This window comes from Petromyzon marinus, unplaced genomic scaffold (assembly GCF_048934315.1).
Source record: "Petromyzon marinus isolate PM22_M1 ecotype Great Lakes invasive population unplaced genomic scaffold, UKy_Petmar_22M1.pri1.0 PM_G_Scaffold_32, whole genome shotgun sequence".
Taxonomy (NCBI): Eukaryota; Metazoa; Chordata; class Hyperoartia; order Petromyzontiformes; family Petromyzontidae; genus Petromyzon; species Petromyzon marinus.
In genome coordinates, this window is record NW_027422895.1 from 1,774,330 (window position 1) to 1,787,482 (window position 13,153).

General features: G+C 48.1%; 1 protein-coding gene and 1 pseudogene across 1 annotated transcript; one reads left to right on the forward strand and one right to left on the reverse strand.

Annotated features, from left to right (window-relative positions):
- Positions 1-480: 480 nt before the first annotated feature.
- On the reverse strand, positions 481-2,607 carry LOC142915547 (uncharacterized; annotated as a pseudogene).
- Positions 2,608-5,774: 3,167 nt separating this feature from the next.
- LOC142915514 (uncharacterized) lies at positions 5,775-12,428 on the forward strand. The gene is made up of 3 exons (XM_076061271.1): positions 5,775-5,947; positions 8,405-9,064; positions 12,414-12,428. Exons 2-3 carry the CDS (start codon positions 8,456-8,458, stop codon positions 12,426-12,428), a joined length of 624 nt encoding a protein of 207 aa, XP_075917386.1. The 5' UTR covers positions 5,775-5,947; positions 8,405-8,455.
- Positions 12,429-13,153: the final 725 nt, after the last annotated feature.

Below are 13,153 nucleotides of genomic sequence, written 5' to 3' on the forward strand. Positions count from 1 at the left end.
TTGGTGCACAGCGTCTCAACAACAGCAGTGGGGTTTTCTTCAACCGACAGGTACGAACATCCAGACGTTAATCAGCAAGGTGCATTTCTAGTCCTAGTTAGACAAAATCTACGTCAACACGTAAGACAAAACTACAATTCGTGTTGTAGAGAATGTACCTCCTCCGCTACATGTAACTTTTAAGTGGTATGCCTTGTAACTGATGAATGATCCGAGCGTGCTACCTATTTCAAAGACGATGAGTTGCTCCAGAGGCAGACGCTTCGTGGAACACAAAAACACCATTTGACCTGTATCACAAGAACAACGGGTCCCACCTGAGTTCTCTGTACAAGTTACTTCCAAAACACACACACACACTTTGTCCTAACATCACTTATTCAATGTTTGACCCTTACAGATCAAATGTTACAAGTATGCACAAAATCAAACAAGAATTCATTCTAAATTATTGACAGGCATATTAACAAAATTGGATTACTTCAGTGAAATATACTGCATCACGTTACATCGTATTAACAAGAAGCTTTTAAAAAAAAGTTGCAGTCTGCTTCACAGTGTATGTAAAACATACTATTGTGTCATTCAAAACGAGTAGGCCATTGCATGCTGGCGTCTGAGTGAAAATGTAGCAAATTCTAAGCATTACCTACAAACTACACAACTGAGATGACGCATCAATCATCGCCCCCTACTGACAGGCTCTTGTCCACATGCAGGCCGGTGCAGGGCCACCACCTTGTGCCACACAGGGGCAGCTGCTACTTGGGGATGTTCTTCGAGTGTTTGAGATGAGATACAAAACTCCGAGTTGCTGAGGCGATTAAGCAAGCACCATGTAAAAGCAATTATTATAACATAGTGAATGCTTGGGAGCTTATTGGCTCTTGCTCCTGGTTAGAGATCTACCCAACCCACGGGCCCACAAAGTGTTCAACTTCACATTCCTGTCATTAAAGGCCTGTGACAAAGGTGCATCTATTGGAGCAACATCATATCAAGCTTACACATCTGCCGAGTCTCCACTTGACTTTGTATTGTCTAGGAGCAAGTCCACCCACACCTCCACTTCCGCAAACTGCTGGGAGTTGCCTCGCTCTGCCTCAGTCAGAATTCTCCTCCTGCTTTACAATGTGAAGGTCCCATTTTGGAGTTGAACCTTCATCTTCACATTTTACCATCACTTCTTCGCTCATCACTTCTTCACATTTCACCATCACCTCTTCACATTTCACCATCACCTCTTTATATTTCACCTCGATACCTTTAAAAGTGTCCAAGCTGGGATTTTCTTCCGGTTCATGTTTCATGAGGGATGGGCTTATTGTGGCACTTTGACTTTCACAAGCTGATTTCAGACTACACTCCTTGTGGATCTTCTGATGCTGTGTTCTCTGGTGTACTTGAAGAGTTGATGAACGTGCAAATGCCTTCCCGCACACACTGCACTTGAAGGGTTTCTCTCCTGTGTGTGTTCTCTGGTGTACTTCAAGATTTGATGAACGTGCAAACGCCTTCCCGCACAGAGTGCACCTGAAAGGTTTCTCTCCCGTGTGTGTTCTCTGGTGTGTTTTAAGAGTAGATGACCATGAAAACGCCTTCCCACAAACACTGCACTTGAAGGGTTTCTCTCCCGTGTGTGTTCTCTGGTGTATTACGAGATTATATGACTGTGTAAACGCCATCCCGCACATTGTGCACCTGAAGGGTTTCTCTCCCGTGTGTGTTCTCTGGTGTTTTACAAGCGCAGATGAATGTGCAAATGCCTTCACGCACACACTGCACTTGAAGGGTTTCTTTCCCGTGTGTGTTCTCTGGTGTGTTACAAGATGACATGAATTTGAAAACGCCTTGCCGCACAGAGTACACTTGAAGGGTTTCTCTCCTGTGTGTGTTCTCTGGTGTTTTTTAAGAGCAGATGACCATGAAAATGCCTTCCCACACACACTGCACTTGAAGGGTTTCTCTCCCGTGTGTTCTCTGGTGTATTACGAGATTATATGACTGTGTAAACGCCATCCCGCACATTGTGCACCTGAAGGGTTTCTCTCCCGTGTGTGTTCTCTGGTGTTTTACAAGCGCAGATGAATGTGCAAATGCCTTCACGCACACACTGCACTTGAAGGGTTTCTTTCCCGTGTGTGTTCTCTGGTGTGTTACAAGATGACATGAATTTGAAAACGCCTTGCCGCACAGAGTACACTTGAAGGGTTTCTCTCCTGTGTGTGTTCTCTGGTGTTTTTTAAGAGCAGATGACCATGAAAATGCCTTCCCACACACACTGCACTTGAAGGGTTTCTCTCCCGTGTGTGTTCTCTGGTGTGTTACAAGATTACATGACTGTGTAAACGCCATCCCGCACATCGTGCACCTGAAGGGTTTCTCTCCCGTGTGTGTTCTCTGGTGGTTCTGAAAAACTGATGGCCATGCAAATGCCTTGTTACACACAGTACATTTGAAGGGTTTCTCTCCTGTGTGACTTCTCTCGTGCCGTGTCAGATTTCCAGTCCGGTCCGTGCTGTATGCACGCTGGTCGCATTGTTGACTTGTCGTACCGAGCTGCGCTGAGTGGCTTTGCTCCATCAGACCAATTCTGCAGAGGAAGCGTCAGCTGCAGACATAAAAAAAAAGAATATCCACACCATCTACACGTCAGTATCGATGCACAGAGGAAAGCATATATACACAGTAACACGTGACTTACACGTCTATACTTAGTCATATATTCATGATATAGTGGAAAAGTGTCCCAACTTCATCACACGGGCTGTAATGGCACACAATGAGAGGGCAAATGGTTATAAACATGTCTGGAAGCCCTCGTATCTTCAAAATGAATGTTCACCCAAAACTCCGAGCACACAATTTCAGCTGTCTGGCTTCAAAAGGAATATTTATGAGAGCTAAATTCAGCTGACATAGCAAAGGGTGTTTAAAATAATACTATTTGTGTTATGCAGAAATGCATAAATTAACGTTCAATCGCAACTTAGAGGTGTGAATCCAGGCTCAGATGTCCTTAAATGCTGGGATGAACAGTTCCGACTTCAGCTGAATGTGTGTGCTGTGTTAACTTCCTGTTTCCTTTCTTACAAAGAGTTCCAGAGGAAAACAAAAATAAACTATTGTTACGCTATAACCTCCGTGTTCAACAGAGTTAATAGACGTTACTGCAAACACAAACTGTACACTGTCACTGGGTAATCAGGCGGTGGCGTGTCTAGAATCATGCCTGGCCACCTTCATCTGCTTGGCATGAATGCTTCCTAACTCCACCAAGTAATTAATTGAGGATAAGCGAACACAGCCGAGGCTAACTGGAGTTTGCGTGTCTCTCTCCGTGGTGAGATGTTAACTACCTCACCTGGTATACAGGAAGTCGTGGGTTCGATCCCGACCCTGACGCCTGCTGTATATTTGGAGTTTGCGCGTCACTCCGTTTAGCGTCTTTGACCGATAGACATTGACACACGTATTCTTGTTTCTTTCGGTAAAGTTACGTAGATAGAAAATAACAATAACAGATAATACAATTACATTAAATAAAGACTACTTGTTTTGCGATCAAAACGACGTGAGTTGCTTTTCTTTATTTGGAATTATTCATTTATTTTATTGTTATATTTCATTTTCTATCTACGTGACTTTACCGAAAGAACCAACAATATTAATTCCTGCAGTCACCAAAGTTTTAAGTCAAAACATTCACACACGTTGACAAAGCCTCACCTTGTGTTGTTGTGGGCAGGTCGCTTCTGATAACAAGAGCGGTATAGCAGCTCAAGCGGGCTTGGCCTGGTGAAAAAAATAAAAACTGCATGAATATTTACAATAAAACAAAGTTACAAAGTGGCGAGCCGGGTGAAGACAAATTAAACTTAAGAGAGATAATTAAAGTAAACGCAATCAGGCGAGGGCAAGAGGCAAGGCCCCGCGTGGCTAGGCCCCGCGTTGTAAAGTTCCAACCTGGACATCGATTCCCATGCTCGCTGCTACTCAACTGACATCCCTACGAGAGAGAGCGAGGCTCTACCTTGGTAAACAACAACAACCACCACCACCACAACAACCACAATCGCAATGAGAATTTCTCACCTCGGATTTCAGTGCAGGAAGCGATAGCTTCCTGTTACCTCGTGACGTCACGCGGCAGCAGGTGACATGACGTCACTTCCGGGGAACGGGACACGCTCCTCCCACAATGAGCTTCTCCGTAAATAAATAAATTAGAGTTTGAATAAATTATGTTAATGTTCATTTCGATATTAGTTCATTTTAGTTCATTTGTTCATTTATTTGGTATAGCCCTGTGAGCCATTCGGCTCTTGAATCGGGTGCAACCGCAACAAACAAAAAACATGAACAAGAAAACATCTTAAAATGATTATGTGACTGTGCAAACAGAAAATACAGGAAAAAAATATCAAAATATTCCTGAAATAGCACCGTACACCAACTCTGTGTGCAAAAATCCCAGTGGGATGCAAGTCAAATAACAACAACAACCACAATAGAATCAGAATCAGAAAGGGTTTTATGCGCCATGAAAGTTCACACCGACACGGAATTTACTTTGGCAGGATGGTGCATACATTCAACATATAGGAATCTAAAATCTTAAATAAGTTTTAAACAAGTCTTACTATAATAATAAGGGTTAAAAGTCTAACACCAAGGGGCTGAAGTATATAAAATTTAATAAATATCGAATATAAAATAGCTTTAAGATATAATTTAAAAATAAAAAATACAAATAGGTTAACATAGTTAATATCGGCAAGGTGTCATTATGTAGATAACTAAGATTAAGGCCATCAGTCTAACTCCGTACTACAATAAACATTAACATGGCCTAAACCAAAAAAACTTTTCGAAATCACCAAAATAAAAGCCATAAATGCAATGTAACAGTGATCATAGGGAGTGTGACCGAATTTTTTTTACAATAAACTACATAAATAAATTATAACACCAAAATCTAGAGCCATATTTTAGGCCACTGAATAGCAGTGGCCGCTAGGGGTGTACAACTCCTCTAGAGCAGTTTTGAGTGAAGATCTCATAGGTACTGATTCAAGTTGCAGTTTATTGGCAATAGCATTCCAGACCCTGGGGTCATGAATAGCAAAGGCCCTTCCTCCAGTTTTTGTACGGCAATAGGGAATGTGAAGCTGGTAAATGAGCGAAGACCTGAGGTCAAATTTGTTATTTGAAACAGAGAGGAGATCCAGTAGGTAGTCTGCGGAATTTTTTGTAAGTATATCGTGAATAAATAAGATCTGGTGCACAAGCCGTCAAACATTAAGAGATGTTAAGTTTGACCCAATGTAGAGATCACAGTGGTGAGTCTATGGGGCAGTGTTGAGTCTATGGGCAGTGTTGAGTCTATGGGCAGTGTTGAGTCTATGGGCAGTGTTGAGTCTACGGGCAGTGTTGAGTCTATGGTGCAGTGTTGAGTATATGGGCAATGTTGAGTCTACGGGCAGTGTTGAGTCTGTGGGCAGTGTTGAGTCTACAGGCAGTGTTGAGTCTATGGGCAGTGCTGAGTCTATTATGGTGCAGTGTTGAGTCTATGGTGCAGTGTTGAGTCTATGGGCAGTGTTGAGTCTATGGGCAGTGTTGAGTCTATTGGCAGTGCTGAGTCTATGGGCAGTGTTGAGTCTATGGGCAGTGCTGAGTCTGTGGGCAGTGTTTATCAATTCTACAGAATCTGAGCCTCGCTCGCACTGCGTGTTCGCCTATCCGCACTACGGTTTATAAAAACGCCCTGCTAAGGCCTCACGTGATAACAGCCCAGCCGAGTCGCCTGCCCGTGATTCGAGGCACGGAACGTCGAATCTCCTCCTACACCACGACCACACGAGGACATTGTTTTGTTTGTAACCTCACCACGAAGGAGAATATAGCTCAAGACCCCCTCCCCAGACACCTACGCAGCGTTGCGCTGGTGAGTGCCGTGTTGAGGCCTATTCCGGGAGTGTCACCGGTCTCGGATAGATTGCCCAGCCGGCCGAGGCGGCACTTTGGCCGGCTACAGATGCCGCTGTCATGCGATGGTCTCCATAGAGACCTGGAAGATGGTCTCTAGGTTATGTTGTGGGTTAGCAAGCTTCCAAAGGATGCCTGAAGGCTGCCGCTAGGCTTTTGTAACGAATCTTTGCTGCGTGTTTTAAACTTGAATTATTTGCAATGCACGCGTGTCAATGTGCTCTAGAGGAGTTGTACAACCCTAGCTGCCACTGCTATTCAGTGGCCTAAATTATGGCTCTAGATTTTGGTGTTATAATTTATGTAGTTTATTGTTAAAAATTCGGTCACAGTCCCTATGATCACTGTTACATTGGATTTATGGCTTTTATTTTGGTGATTTCGAAAAAAAATTGTTTTGGCCATGTTTTTGTTTATTGTAGTACGGAGTTAGACTGATGGCTTTAATCTTAGTTGTCTTGTGGTCGTTGTTGTTATTTGACTTGCATCCCACTGGGATTTTTGCACACAGCGTTGGTGTACGGTGCTATTTCAGGAATATTTTGATATTTTTTTCCTGTATTTTCTGTTTGCGCAGTCAACACAAAGTCACTTTAAGATGTTTTCTTGTTCATGTTTTTTGTTTGTTGCGGTTGCACCCGATTCAAGAGCCGAATGGCTCACAGGGCTATACCAAATAAATGAACTATGAACTATGCGTCGCTCAAAGACTTCACTCGAGCGCGTCGTGTTCAAGCTCGCTTTGTCTACCTTAGGAGCTTACAAAGTGCCGCCCAATAATTTACCGTGCGTCTGCCTCTTAGACCGAGTGAATCGCTTGAACAAGTGCACATTCAGAAGCGTAAACTCTGCGAGTATCTCGTTTTGAATTTTGATGTGAAGCTTTCGTGACTGCAGTAATTCATATTCTTCGCTCTTTCGGTAAAGTCACCACGTTGAAGGGGAACAATAAAATAATAAAATGTATATAAAACAATAAAAATTATTACGACGTTTCGACCTGATGACGACCGTTTGTGTTATGGTCGAAACGTCGTGAGAATTTTTATTGTTTTATATATATTTTATTATTTTATTGTTTCCCTTCAACGTGACTTTACCGAAAGAACTAAGAATATCTCGTTTTATTCATAGTCCGTGTTTCCAAGGATAAAACCAATTGCACATTCTCATTACCAACACATCGACCTGGCTGGTGGTCACAGTTGCCAGGAGCCCCTTTCCCTGTCGGCTTGACATTGTTTTCAACTCAATTGTTTTTTTACACAGCTCTTGGACAGATGTGCGGCAGTGTTGGTTTATACCCTGGAAGGTGCTCTCACTCCAGGGGCTGTTTCATTGATGGGGAAAAAAAAACTGAGCTGGGGCTGTAATCAATGTTACTCATTGGTTTTTTAATATAATTTTATTGTATTTCTACAATAAAATGTCTACATACGTGACTTTACCGAAAAAACCAATGAGTAATTTTATGTAGTCACGAAAGCTTTTATACTTTATTATGTAATCAATGTTGTTTTATTGATCTAGTTTAAAAAATCAGCACGAACATCGGTGCCAAACTAACACGATGTCAGGCGCTAGATTTGAAGCTTTCGTGATGTGCAAGGATTCATACTCTTTGGATTTTTTTCGGTAAAGTCGCGGAGGTAAAAAAAATAAAGTTAAACCCAAGTTAAACTTTAGCAGCCTTATAGTTTACAGCAGTATGCTCTGCAAGGCAACCAGTTTGTCAGCTTAACTACTGCCTCTTGCCTCTGGTTCATGTGTGTAACGCTCTTCAACCTGCACACGGCCATCTCTCCGTCCCCCCCCAACCCCCTGCAGCATAACAGAAGGCGGCTTAACTTAGCCCCCCCCCACGGCCCTTCTTGTCTCTCCCCCCCCCCTTAACCTGTATACAATCTCGGGTGTCACTACCACCACCATTACACCACCACTACTACCACCACCACTAGCACCATCACCACCACCACTTCCACCATTACCACCACTACTACCATACACTACCATCACTACCACCACCATTACCACCACTACTACCAGCAACGCTACCACCACCATTACACCACCACTACTACCACCACCACTAGCACCATCACCACCACCACTTCTACCGCCACTTCCACCATTACCAGCACCACCACCACTACTACCATACACTACCATCACTACCACCACCAATACCACCACCACCACTACTACCATACACTACCATCACTACCACCACCAATACCACCACCACCACTACTACCGTACACTACCATCACTACCACCACCATTACCAACATCACTACAATCACTGACCACCACCGCTACTACTAATAACACCACCGCTACCGGGATGTTTGCGCGCTGAATGCTGGAATCTGATCCCGCGTCTCCTCCCTCTCCTCCGGCCCTCCCCCCTCACCAGCGGCCTCCCAGACGGCCTCCCCCAGCCCGGGCCCCGGCCCCGACCCCGGCCATGGCCACGGCCGCCCCCTCCGCGAGGGCTCGCTCCTCCCGGCCCATCCGGGTGCCCAAGCGCTCCACGGACGACGCCGGAGGAGGAGGAGCCGAGTCCCACGCGGCGCCCTCCAAGGTCGCTCGCCCGCTCGGCGACGACGCCGGGGGGCCGGGGCCCGCGCCGGGGCCTCCCCGCCACGACCGTCGTCTTCGTCGCCCCGTGACGTTCCGGGCTCTCGAGGGGGGGCGCCGCCGCCGGGAGACTCCGGCGGCGGCGGCGCCCCCCCAGGAGAGCTCCCGCGGCGGCGTCAGCAGCGGCGCCCGGCCGACGCCGGGAATCAGCCCGAGGGTCGCCCCGGAGCGCGGAGACGGCGGCGGAGAGTCGGGGCCGGCGCTCGGTGCCGACGAGGCGGCGGGCAAGGAGGAGGCGGAGGAGGAGGAGGCGGAGAGACGCAGGGAGGCCGCGGTTGGACCGCGTGCGGCGCGGAAGAGACACTTCGACTTTTGGTGGCAGGGCATGGGCAGGAGGGGGAGCAGCAGGAGGGGCGGAGGAGGCGGAGCGAGAGGAGGAGGAGGAGGGGAAGAGGAGGCCGAGGTGGCGATGAAGGCGGAGGAGGAAGAGGAGGAGGTTTTGGCCGGGCGGTCGCCGCTAAGCAAGCGGCGGGAGGCGGCGGCGGATTGCCCGGTGGGACCGAATCCCGATCCCTGCCCGGGCTCCTCTACCTGCCGCGCTCCTCCGCCTCCTCCTCCGCCGCCGCTGCCGGCGGCGGCGGTCGCGGGCAAGCGGCGCTCGGCCCCACGTGGGGCGACGTTCCACTTCTGCTCGCTGATGCCGCGGCCGCTGGCTGAGCCGCCGCCGCCCACCGAGAGGCGCCGGGGTCGCGCCCTGGAGAAGCAGCGGCAGCGACGGAGACAAATTCAGCAACAATACCGGCAGCAGAGAGCGTCGTCATCGTCCTCCAGCTGTTGGTCGTTCTCGGACGCATCGTCGTTGTCGTCGTCGTCTTCATCGCCGGAGGACGAGGTGGTGGTGGAGGGTGACGAGGTGAAGGAGCGGAGGGGCGAGGAGGAGGAGGTGGTGGAGTCTACGGGGGGCGTCCGCAGGCTGCTGCTGAAGTTTCGCGCCAGCCGCCTGCAGCCGAGCGTCGACAGAGCACGAGACGATGGGGAGGTGGCGGACAACGAGGAGGAGGAGAACGAGGAGGAGAGGAAGACGAGGAGGAGGAGGAAGAAGAAGAAGAAGAGGACGAGGAGGAGGAGGAGGGGACTATGGAGATCACGCAGTGCAGTCGATGATGGCGACTATAAGTCGGGCGACGAGGTGGAGGAGAAGGAGGAGGAGAAGGAGGAGAGGGTGGCGAGTCTCAAGAGGGTGGAGGAGTGCCGGATTCTCAAGCAGATAGACGACATCATGGCTGAGATACCCCAGCTGGAGGGGAGATGCAGGGTGAGGAGGAGGAGATGAGGTGTAGGGTGGTGAGGAGGGGCTGGGTGGTGAGGTATAGGGTGGTGAGGAGGGGCTGGGTGGTGAGATGTAGGGTGGTGAGGAGGGGCTGAGTGGTGAGGTGTAGGGTTGTGAGGAGGGGCTGGGTGGTGAGGTGTAGGGTGGTGAGGAGGGGCTGGGTGGTGAGGTGTAGGGTGGAGAGGAGGAGGGTGAGGAGACTACCGGGCAGCGGGTGAGGGTGTTGGGAGTGGCTCACTCAGTCACTCACTCACTCAGTCACTCACTCAGACACTCACTCAGTCACTCACTCAGTCACTCACTCAGACACTCACTCAGACACTCAGTCACTCACTCAGTCACTCACTCAGACACTCACTCGCTCACTCAGTCACTCACTTAGACACTCACTCAGTCACTCACTCGCTCACTCGAACACTCAGTCACTCACTCAGTCACTCACTCACTCACTCATACACTTACTCAGTCACTCACTCAGTCACTCACTCAGACACTTACTTAGACACTCACTCAGACAGTCACTCACTCAGTCACTCACTCAGACACTCAGTCACTCACTCAGTCACTCACTCAGTCACTCACTCAGTCACTCACTCAGACACTCAGTCACTCACTTAGTCACTCACTCAGACACTCACTCAGACACTCAGTTACTCACTCAGTCACTCACTCAGACACTTACTCAGACAGTCACTCGCTCAGTCACTCAGACACTCACTCAGACACTCAGTCACTCAGACACGTACTCTGACACTCAGTCACTCACTCAGACATTCAGTCACTCACTCAGACACTCAGTCACTCACTCAGTCACTCACTCAGTCACTCACTCAGACACTCACTCAGACACTCAATCAGTCACTCACTCACTCAGACACTTACTTAGACACTCACTCAGTCACTCACTCAGTCACTCACTCAGACACTCAGTCACTCACTCAGTCACTCACTCAGACACTTACTCAGACACTCAGACAGTCACTCACTCAGACACTCACTCAGACACTCAGTCACTCAGACACGTACTCAGACACTCAGTCACTCACTCAGTCACTCAGTCACTCACTCAGACACTCAGTCACTCAGACACGTACTCAGACACTCAGTCACTCACTCAGACAGTCACTCAGTCACTCACTCAGACAATCAGTCACTCAGACACACACTGACACACTGACACACACACACTGACACACACACTAACACACACACACTCAGACACACACTGACACACACACACTGACACAGCAAAAAACAAAGATCCCCCGTATAGCCTTAACAGACTGTAGGGGCAAGTGCTGTTAGCGAGCACCTACACACACTGACACACACACTGACACACACACCATGATACACACACTGACTGGAGGAGGTGGAGCGTGGTCAACACATCTACGCCTGAAACATTTTAGAAAGAAGCGGAGAATACGGAACAACCCACCTGTTGTCCATTTCGATTTCCGTGTTGCCTCTAATCTTCAGTCTTGCTGTGTATCCACCGTCTGCTGGAGCTCACCTTCTATAGCGAGGATATCCATCATCTCCAGTTTGTGTGTCTTTAATAAATTGTCTCGGATATTTCTTGCTGCTCTCTATGTCCTTCATACATGCTGCTGCATTGACATTAAGGTTTCCGCATGGTCCATGAATCATATTTGCGGTCACTACTGCAAACAGATTTTGGGTCTTCCTCTGGATTTGGAAACTCGGCAGATATAACATCGATTTGGATTGGATGATTTTATTCTTTCAGCCAGATTAAAATATGAGCGTGGGGAAGTCATCTACATCATTAGACCACCTTTGGCGGTACCAAAATATAATAATAGGGGTTTTTCCCCTTTTTTCTGGCAACAAAACTGAAACCTTTTTACAAGGATTCATGTTACTGCATTAACCACAATACCTGCAGTCAAAATGCAAACAAAACACACGCACTATGATAATATGTGGCATTGTCCTTGAAACCGATTGGTCCACACCAAGGGACGGCTTTCTTGAGAGCCTCGACCCAATTGGTGCTCGAGCAGAGGACGCCAAAAGGTTTCAGTTTTGTTGCCAGAAAAAATGGGGAAACCCCTATGATGTGTAAGTCCTCGTTTCTGCCACTCAGTTGAGTACATCCAGCATCTTGTTTCTCCAAAAAACACGACTCTCAGTGAATGCTCTCGATGAGTTTGACTTGCTTTCATCTGAACACCCTGGCTGTGAAGTCGTATTGACGGCTGGGTGTCTGGCCGAATGAAAGTTATTACTTTTTTTGTTTTATCTGAGGCCAAGTTGGATTACATGTAAAGGTAATAAATAAGTCGGGGACATCCCTACGCTCGAACGTATGACATGGCACCTTGAGCATATTCGTGCATGCGTCTAGGGCTTCCTGTGAACGTAGCAGACGCCTGGATGCTACAAGGGGGGGGGGGGGGGATGATGTAGTGCCATTGTTGGGCTGTATGCGTATTACCACGGGAGCTGACCTGTAATAGCGGACATGCGTCAACGGGGTGGTATACAGACCAGGTGGGACTAACAGGGCCCCCAGACCCCAAGACCGTGGGGGGGGGGGGGGGGGGGCGTGGCTGGGGGATGTTCCTGGGCCCCCTAGAGAGTTCCAGAAGGCTTGGCCAGGGGCGGAGAGACCCTGGAACAGGGATAAAAGCCGGACCCCTGAACGGGTTTGGTGGTCCTCGTCCACCTGAAGCTCTGAAGAAGACTCTGAGCGCTACCCTGAAGACCCTGAAGACCCTGAAGCGAAGAGCCCAGTGACCCTGGCTAGGGTCGAGTTCAGACATAACCAGTGTAGGGTTAGCGCTCGAACCAGAGTAAGGGCACCGTAGTGTGGAGGGATGGCCTCCTGAGGTTATCGGCTGTGAGGAGTCGTCACCCCTCTGTGCTGTGGTTCCCTTGTTGAATAAACGTGTTGCCTCTAGCGAACCGTCTCGCCTCGTCTTGGACCCACTGCACGTGTCACCTATGGTAATGAAACCTCTTGTCGCAAAAAATTAGCGGCGTGCGAAAGTGAAAGGTGTTAACGAAGTAATAATAAATTTAGATTTAAAGCTTTCGTGACTGCGAGGAATTAATGTTCTTGGTTCTTTCGGTAAAGTCACCACCACGTAGAAGGGAAACAATAAAATAATAAAAATATAAAACAATAAAATTATCACGACGTTTCGACTGCAACACGAGTAATCGTCATCAGGTGTGAAAACCACAGCAAGAAATTTTGAAAAAATTGGTGGGTTTTTTTAACGT

Excerpts from the sequence above, each read along its gene's own strand:
- LOC142915514 (XM_076061271.1), top strand. The coding sequence starts at position 8,456 with ATGGCCACGGCCGCCCCCTCCGCGAGGGCTCGCTCCTCCCGGCCCATC.